At 59.3% G+C, this 9,129-nt stretch overlaps 1 protein-coding gene across 1 annotated transcript; it reads right to left on the bottom strand.

Annotated features, from left to right (window-relative positions):
* Window positions 1–3,301: 3,301 nt before the first annotated feature.
* LOC123651300 (transforming acidic coiled-coil-containing protein 3-like) lies at window positions 3,302–4,546 on the bottom strand. Its single transcript, XM_045572354.1, has 3 exons — window positions 4,436–4,546; window positions 3,893–3,996; window positions 3,302–3,829 (listed from the first exon to the last, which is right to left on the bottom strand). The coding sequence occupies exons 1-3, from the start codon at window positions 4,544–4,546 to the stop codon at window positions 3,694–3,696; spliced, it is 351 nt and encodes a 116-aa protein (XP_045428310.1). The 3' UTR covers window positions 3,302–3,693.
* Window positions 4,547–9,129: the final 4,583 nt, after the last annotated feature.

Here is a 9,129-nt window from a genome sequence, read left to right as displayed (position 1 = left end):
TCGTTGACTTGACAGCCTTCAGCTGTAGGCCTGGGCCTGCACCCTTGTTCCAGAAATCCCGCCCCTTCATTCATTGGACCAATGAGCGATCCCCTTTCAGACGACCATGGGCCTCCATGAGCCCCGGGGGCTCCCATTGCCCCCACCACGGTGCATCTCACAACGGAGTGCCCTGCGACCCCTACAGCCTGTCTGTGGGCTTTGACATCGGGTAGAGAACTGTGTCAAGTCCCCGAAAATCACTTTCCACTCTGGGAGCACTGCCCCGCCCCCTCCATAGGTACTTACTGGTCGCCAGGTCGTGAGGGCCGGCTTTCTGCCCCATTCATGGGGAACGACCTACCTTGAGGACAAGGGACCTTCTAGCTAGCTGTACAGCACAGAGGTGACAGCTTCAGATGTCCAGCCGGCCCCGCCCGAGGGCTTAGCAGGCACACACACCTGGTGCTGGGAGCACTGCCACAGGAGGGACATGTGTGACTGTTCATAAAAGGACTTCTGGCCCTGGCCCATTTTGCTCAGGGTTTAGAGCACATGTGTCAAACACAAGGCCCGCGGGCCAAATCCGTCCCGCCAGGCCTTGCAATGTGGCCCGCTGTCATCACTGCACTCCACTGCGTTTCCATCACAATGACAGTTTATGACTGTTCAGTAAACCATTCGGCCCGCGATTTAGGCTGGATTTTAGATTTTGGCCCCTTCTCTGATTGAGTTCGACACCCCTAGTTTAGAGCATCGGCCTGAGGACTGAAAGGTCCTGGTTCATTTCTAGTCAGGGTACATGCCTGGGTTGCAGGCTCAATCCCCACTGTGGGGCGTGCAAGAGGCAGCCGATCGAAGATTCTCTCTCATCATTGATGTTTCTCTCTCTCCCTCTCCCTTCCTCTCTGAAATTAATTGAAGATTAAAAAACAAACAAACAAACAGCACCTCCTGTGCTGACAATGGAGTAGGAGGGCCCAGAGGGGGCCTGGAGCTGCCATGGGGGCCTGGAGCTGCCATGGGGACAAGAAGAGGGTTGAGCACAGGGGCCACGGGGAGCAGTCCCTGCTGTGGCCTGGCCTGTTTTCCCTGAACCAGACACTCCCCCAAGCCCTCCACCTGTCGGGTACTGATGCCCTCTGGCCAGCCAGAGCCCCAAGTGCAGGTCCCCAGCCAAGACATCACCTCCAGATCCTGACCCTACACCTTGGCCCACGGCAGGCAGCGCCCCCATGGTGGCAGCCAGGCACATTGCCACTGCCCACCCTGGGGCCAGTCACAGCCAGACTCTGGCAGGTTGGAACCCTGGCCCTCAAGGGAGGTCTGACTGGGCTCTTCCTGGATGACCTGGGGGGAACAGACCCCTTTCCTGCTTTCCCCTGGGCCTGAGCGTGGGCACCTCCTCAGCCGGGCAGGGTGGCGGCCACTCCCATGCACTGGGCCTTTCCTAGAACCCAGCGGCCGCTAGGCCTGCTCAGTTGTGGGTCAGACACACAGACTTGGGCCTGTAATTCCCATTGGTCAGCACTCGGGAGCCCATGCCTCCAGCTGGCTCTGGAGGCCCAGGCATGAGGACGGTCAGTCCCAGTTTGTGGCCCTTGTCCAGCCTGCTCTGAGCTCTCCGTGTCTAGGGAATGGGCCGTGATGCCCTTCGCGCAGAGCCTCTGCCCTCGGCTGCCTCCCTCCCACCAGTGCCTGCAGTGTACCCTCTGGGCCCCGACTCATCCCTGGGAGGTAGGGCCAGGGCCCAGGGCCAGCGAGCTGAGAACAGGCTCTCTGGAGCAGGCCTGGATGCAGCTGACGGCCCCGGAACCAGGAGTCCATGTGCTGAGCCATGGCCGAGAGGTGGAGGTCTGCTCTGGCAGGGGTGCCCCAAGGTCTCAGCTGCTGGAGTGATCCCCAAGCCCCAGCTGGCAGGCCTGGCTGAGCAGGCTGGGGCCCAGTGGAGAATCTGAGGTCTGGAGCACAGACCACTTTCTCAGGGTGTTCCCCTTATCAGTCCATGGGGCTGGACAAAGCCACTGAGCTGCCAGGACATTGCAGTGCTCATATGAATCAGGCACAGGTACCAACCTTCAGCCCTCTCAGTTAGGGCTCCTTCCCGGGCTGCAATCTCACCCAGGGACACAGGCCCACCATCCCCTTGCAGGTTTGTTTTTACATTAAAACTAGTGGCCCGGTGCACGAAATTCATGCACATTAAAAGGGGATTAGAGGAAATAATTTAATATTGCTATTTGCCATTTATAATAGAAGTGTGAGAGGTGAAAGAAAATTAGTAAGATGTATATGAAATCCTCCTGTCAGAGTCTGGGGCACACCACATGCACCTCAAAATCACGTGAGACCCAGACCTGGCCGTGCCCCTCCACACACCCCCACCCCCCGCCTCTCCCTGTCACATTGGGCTAGATCCAGACCTGGCCAGTCCCACCCTTGTCAAGCCCTGCCAGGCAGGGGGTGTAGTCTCAGGTCCCTTGGCTTGGCACTGGGACGGGGTGCAGCCTGAGGTCCCCCAGCCTGACTCCAGGGGGGGGTGCAGCCTGAGCTCCCCTGTCAAGCCCCACAGGGGAGGGAGAGGGTGTAGCCTCAGGTCCCTGCTGATTGCTCGTTAAGGCTACCTATAGGAACTTGTCCTCAGCTGTGGGTGCAGCCATCCTTGTGATGGAGTGATGGCCACTTAGCATATTCCCTCTTTATTAGATAGGATTACAGTGGCCATAGCTCAGTGGTCAGCAAACCTCGGCTTGCAAGCCACATGCAGCTCTTCGGCCTCTTGAGTGTGGCTCTTCCACAAAATACCATGGCCTGGGTCAGTATATATTAAAGAAGTGGCGTTAGAAGAAGTTTTAAGTTTAAAAATTTTGGCTCTTCAAAGAAATTTCAATCATTGTACTGTTGATATTTTGTTCTGTTGACTAATGAGTTTGCCAACCACTGCCCTAGCTGATTTGGGTCAGTGGATAAAGCATCGGCCTGCAGACTGAAGGGTTCCAGGTTCAATTCTGGTCAGGGCATGTGCCTGGGTTGCAGGCTCAATCCCCAGTAGGGGGCATGCAGAGGCAGCTTATCAATGAGTCTCTCTCATTATTGATGTTTCTCTCTCTCACTTCCTCTCTGAAATCAATAAAAACATTAAAGATAAAATAAACTTTGGTCCATTGGACTCTGATCTGTGGTTGGGAGGCAGACACAGCAGGCTGCGTGCCCACCTGGCAGCCCCAAGGTATGGGCAGAGGGGCCAGAGGCAGTGCGAGCCATGGAGGGTCCGGCCAAAGTTGGAAGCCTTGCTTTAATCAAGATAGAGCAACTTCAGTGCTGAACTCACATTTTATTTAGTCTCCTTTCTAAAGTAATCAGTTTAAACATGAGCTGAGGTGAGAGAGGAGAAAGAACATGAAACCTAACAGACAGACAGACAGACAGGAGGGCAGGTGAGCAGGGCAGGGATCCAGATCAGATCTTCTCCATCTTGGAAATGAGGTCATCGCAGTTTCTGATGAGCTCATCATTTTCTTCTGTCTGAAAGAGGAGTGTCCACCCTCCATCTCCCAGTGCTCAGAGGTGGCAGCAGGGCCCAGGGGGCACCTGGCCTGGAACAGAGAGGCATTTTGGAGGAGGGTTGTGGCCCAGCTTGGGAGCCAGCAGGCCACGAGGCCATGACAGGGCAGGTCCCAAACCACAGGGCCACGTTCCTCCCGCTCCCGGGCCTCAGGCCACACCCACCTTCTGCTCCAAGGCCTTCTCCAGCGACTGGACACGCAGCTGCTCCTTCTGTAGGCTCACCTGGAAGGCCAGCGCTTCTGCCTGGGCCTTGCTCCGGACCTGGGCGATCTCCTCGTTGGCCCTGCACAGGGGAGAGCGGCTCAGCCTCCCCTTCCTCCCCACTGCCTGAGGTGCCCATGCTCACAGCCGGAGATTCTCCTCCACGTGGGCCTTCAGTGCCTGGTACCGCTGGCCTTCCTTCTGGACTCTGGCAATGTAGTCCTCTGCACACTTCAGTGACTCTTCCTTCTTTAAGGGGGAGGGGCATTATTGGCCCATTCACTGCTCTGGGGTCAGGTGTGCAAGGCCCAGCCAGCCCCCCGGGACACACACCAGCAGCAGCTCAGATGAGGAAGGCCGCAGACACAGCACTTGTTTTTCTTTTGGAAAAGACCCTCCACACCGAGCCCATGCCTCCCCTCCCTGGACACCAGCCTGACCCCGACCCCAATGGTTGTTAGTGCCTCCTGGCACTCCAGCATGCCTGGCACCAGAGCTTCCCTCCCACAGCCCTGTGGGCCCCGACCCCTGCACATGCCCAGCTGGGGGCGCTGAAGGGGGCTGACCAGAAACTAAAGGACTCACTTGGGGTAGTTTTAAACAGGGGTTCTCCTTTAGCCCCTGGGGACCTTTGGTTGTCACCCCTGAGGTGCCTCCCAACACCCAGTAGTGCACAGCAGGGCCGCACCTGGTTGGGGGGGGTGTAGCTGGGTGCTGGCAGTGTGAGTGGGGCTCTGGGGCACCTGCAGTGAGGAAGCTGCCAGCGGCCTTTGCTTGATGGGGAAGCACAGTCCGCCATGTGTGGGCGCCTTCCTGTGGGGGCCCGCCCGAGGCCCCACTGGTGGACCTGGACTCCGAAGCGGAGCTGGGCCTTGCTGTGAGTGCTGCTCCCTTTGTGGAAAGGGATGGGCTTTATGGTCGGGGATCTGAAGGGTCAGTGACAGGGGGCCCTGCTTGTCTTGGTCACTATGCAGTCCTGGAGCCTCCTGCCCCCCAGGACCTGTCCTCCCTGACCACAGGACGTGGCTGGATGGGAGAGGAGTTTGGGGCCCAGCTGGTCTCTGTTGTCCCACAGGTGCCCCCCACAACCACAATACCTCCCTGTGTGCTCAGGCCCGGGCCCCCTCGTGGAGGTGCTACAGTTCAGCCAGAGGGACCCGGCAGTGAGGGCGAGGCCTGGGGAGAAGGTGCTGCTGCAGTGGGACCCCAGGTGTCCACTTACTCAGCTAGCTATCGCCCAGCTGGCACAGACCCCAGGCTATGCCCACTGGCAGCGGTGTCCTGCCCTGGCCTCGCTGCCCATGGCTCCTGCTCTGAGCTGCCTCCAGTGTGCTGTTTTCTCTGCCACCCCCTCCTCCCACAAGCTGCTCCCAGCCTGGCCTGTTGCAAGAGGCGTCTCATCCCAAGCCCACACCCCACACATAAGCATGGGACCCCCCCAGAACAGACCTGCCCACAAAGGGGAGCTTAATGGACTCACACCCCAGACTTGGACTCTCAGTGGGCATCTGCTGGCCGACCGGTGCTGCTTAAGCCTCTTCTGTGCAGGTGGAGGCAGCACGGAAGGAGGTCCTACAGCTGAGGAGCCAGTGTGAGGAGCTGCACCAGAAAAACCTGGAGATGGGGTGAGGCCTCAGGGGTGGGGGGGTCATTCAGGGGGAATGCCTGGGGGGCCTGCGGGGTGGAGGGGGGCACCTGGGGATGGGGTGAGGCCTGCAGGGGGGATGGGGGACCTGGGGATGGGGTGGGGAGTGGCCCGCCACAGTGCTCACAGGCATCTGCTCTTCCCACAGGAAGGTCATGGACCTGTAGGAGAGCTTGATGTACGAGGTGATTGGTAAGTGCGGCCCCGAGCCCCTCTCTAACAGCAGCTCCCGCCTTGGTGCCACAGCCCCAGTGTAGAGTGGCCCAGGCCAGTGCGGGCAGGTCAGGGAGGTGGGGGTGGGGCGGTAGGCGTAAAGCTGTGGGCTGGTGCTCAGTTCCCAAATGGGCCAGAATCTGGCTGGTAGCTGGGACCGCAGGGAACAGATCTCGCACGGCGTGTCCAACTTCACCTCTGTGGCCATTGGCTCTGGGTGCGTCCAGCCTGCACTGGGGGTGGGAGCACCTTGCCTCTCCCTGGGCCAGTGACTCAGGCTCCAGAGGCTGCCAGCTGTGGGGACAGCTCTGCTGCGGCCCTGGGTTCCTGTACCCCCTGGGCTTCTGGGGCTGGTGTGGGAAGTGCTGTGCTCTGGGAGAGCAGCTGGGAGGGGCCTGGCCACCTTCCTCTGGGGACCTCTGGGCACTGCGGCTGACGCTGCCCTGTCCCACTGTCCTGCCCTTAATCGCCCTGTGGAGTCTGGAGCTGGGTGTCCCCATCGCCTCCCAGTGGGTTGAAGGGTGGGTGGTCCATCTTGTCCCAGGCCAGGGCCACATGTGTCAAACACAAGGCCCTCAGGCCAAATCCGTCCCGCCAGGCCTTGCAATGTGGCCCGCACTGCGCTGTCATCACTGCACTCCGCTGCGTTTCCATCACAATGACAGTTTATGACTGTTCAGTAAACCATTCGGCCCGCGATTTAGGCTGGATTTTAGATTTTGGCCCCTTCTCTGATTGAGTTCGACACCCCTAGCAACAGGACCTTGGTCAGCTCCTCGGAACCTCTTCCTGCCTCCCCTCTGGCTGCCTGGGGTCACAGGTCACCGATGGATAGCAGACATGGGCTAGGTCAAAGGCGAGGTTGTCTGTGCTTGCCTATTTCCCCTTCTGGTTCAGACCCCTAGCTCCATGGTCCAGGACACACGAGGGTCAGCTTTTCACTGGACAGGATGGAGAGGGCGTGAGGCTGCCTTCAGCCAGGGAGGGCCGGCTGGCAGGGCCACCTTCCCAGGTCCTCTCCCGGTTCCCAGGCCTCTGCTCTCTGCCCTGGAAGCTAGTCAGACCCGGAAGCCAGGAGGCGGTGCCTGAGCCGCCTGCTTCCCTCCCTTCCTGGAGCCACTCTGGAAGAACAGGACCTGCCAGTTCAAGCTCTTTCTGTTGCATTTCAAAAAGAGAATACTAAGTGAAGTTGAAAAGTAACAAGGAAACCTGGGGAGAGAAACAGATTCAGGTTCCAGAAGCTTCCACCTGGAACAGGAACACGACTCAAGGATGCTTTGCGCAAGGTAGGTGAAAGGCCTAGTGGGGACATTTTGCTCTGATCCCTTTCTCAGACTGCTTAAGAGAAAACCAAGTTTTAAACAGCGTAAGTCAGCAAAAGGCAGCACAACCATGTTCCTGAGGCCCCGCCCACTCGGGGTCCCTGGCGGCCAGGGGGTCAGTTCAGCCTAATTGGGGAGAAGGGCCCAGCAGGGTCCTCCCGCTCAGACAGAGGCAGGCAGATTGGCGGCACCTGCTTAGCGCACCGCCAGCCACGCCAAACACCAACCCCTGTGGCAACTGTGGAGGGCGCCTCCCGGGGGAGGGCCGGCCAGACCCCACAGAAAGCCGCTGCCCTGAACCAGCTTCTGCCTGTGGTCTCCAAGGCTCGGCGGGAACACGCGGCCACTGGCCAGCAAAGGGAGACCAGGGGACGCAGAACAAGGCGAAGCCACAGCGGCCTGGGGAAGCGGGAAGAGAAGTCCAGAGGGACTGGTTCTGGCCTCAGCGCAGGCTCAGAAGGGCGGCCTCCTTCGGGCAGCTCCCTGCCTGGGGGAATTGGGGGGAAGGAGGGCGGGCGCAGTGGGCCTGGGGCAGGTTCCACTCGCACGGCCCAGGCCCACGGCCCAGGCCCACGGGCCGGGCTCCGCAGAGCCTGTGGGTGGGCAGGCCGAGCCCAAGTGTGACCGGGCGTGGCTGCGGGAGAACCGCGCGGTGCCTGGAGCTGAGGCGGACCCTGACTGGGAGCCGAGGGGCCGCGGGAGGGCGGTCGGTGTTGGGTGGACGTCGCTCACCTTTGGGGTGGGACCGAGGCGGGGATGCGGCCAAGACTGGGCCCACAGCCCTACCTGTCTCCCTCGAGGTCGCAGATGGAGCTGGAGGAGGAGTCCAGTCCTGCCTGCCGCCCATCAAATGCCCAAGGTGTGCGGCAGGCGGGCCCCGCCCCCGGGAGCCGGGCGCTGGCTCCAGGCTGTGCGCGGTGCAGGAGGGCTGGAGCCTGAGCCGCCCGGGGTCTCTGTGTTCTCGGTGTGAAATACGAGCAGGTGCAGCGCCGCCCTCCAGGAGGGTCTGAGCCTTCCAGCCCTTGCCAGTTGGCCTCTCGGAGAAGTTCTGGGGCCCCTTGGGGCTGATGGCTGGCTACACAGGTCCCCGAGGCGGGTGGTGCAAAACATCAAAAGTAGGAAAATGCAAGATGCTAAGGGCCTACGGAAAAGTCAAACAGCATGCCACTTCAAACATTCTCCCAAATATGAGGGGACTGACTCTCCATCCTGCCACGCGGTTGGAGGTGGGGAATGGGGGTCTAGGTTCTTTTAAATGTGGACAGGCCCCAGCCGGGTTGGCTCCATGGATGGAGCACCTGCCTGTGGACCTAAGGTCCTGGGTTTGATCAGGTCCATGCACCTGGATGCAAGCTCCATTTTGGCCCTGGTCCGGGCGGGTGGGGGAGGCAGCCGGTTGATGTCTCTCTCTGAGACGGGTGTCTCTCGCATACATCAATGTTTCTCTCTCTCTCCCTGTCCCTTCCACTCTCCAAAAATCAGTGGGAAAATATCCTGGTGAGGATTTACAAAGGATAAGTAAGTGGCCTCTCTGGATTGGCTGGTGCTAGGCTGTCTGTCATACGTTACCCGAGGTTACACACTGTGAGTGACAGCAGGAGTCAGGAGGGAGCCTAAAGCCACTGTCTATGGCGAGTGAGAAAGCTTTTGTGGTAAGCTTTTCCAAAGACACACCCTGAGACCTCCTGGAGACCAGCTTGCTCCAAGGTCTGCAGTCAAGTGAGGTGATAGGTGCCTGGCTAAGGAATGAGGTGCCTGGTGACCAGAGTTCTAGCTTCTGTATTGTCCTGTCATTGAGGAAGTGACATCACGTGTGTAAGGTTCCATTATCTGTGACTTTTTTTTTTAAGCAGACTTACCTGGAAACCCCTCGGGGGTTTTGACTGCTCACCCAGAACACCTCCATAAATATGTAAAGTAATCCAGTTCAGCTTTTCCCAACAGCTCCAGACCATGCCATCAGGCTCCTAGAGTTCAGGAGTGCTGAGTTAGACGTGTGTCTGCATGATGGGCTGAGTGTCTTGGCAAAGTCGTTGTGTCCTCCTGGGCCTTCCCAGGGCCCCTGCCAACACGCAAAGACTGATGCAGGAAACAATGGTCTGGATACCTGGGCAGGTGTCTATGACTTAAAACCCTCCACCCCTGTGGACGGTGTGCCGTGTACCGGATGAGATGCAAACACTCAGAGATGGCCAAATTATA

Source organism: Pipistrellus kuhlii, unplaced genomic scaffold (genome assembly GCF_014108245.1).
Source record: "Pipistrellus kuhlii isolate mPipKuh1 unplaced genomic scaffold, mPipKuh1.p scaffold_m20_p_45, whole genome shotgun sequence".
NCBI classification, from domain to species: domain Eukaryota; kingdom Metazoa; phylum Chordata; class Mammalia; order Chiroptera; family Vespertilionidae; genus Pipistrellus; species Pipistrellus kuhlii.
The sequence above is the reverse complement of the archived record's forward strand: the minus strand, read 5'-3'. Positions and strand labels throughout refer to the sequence as shown.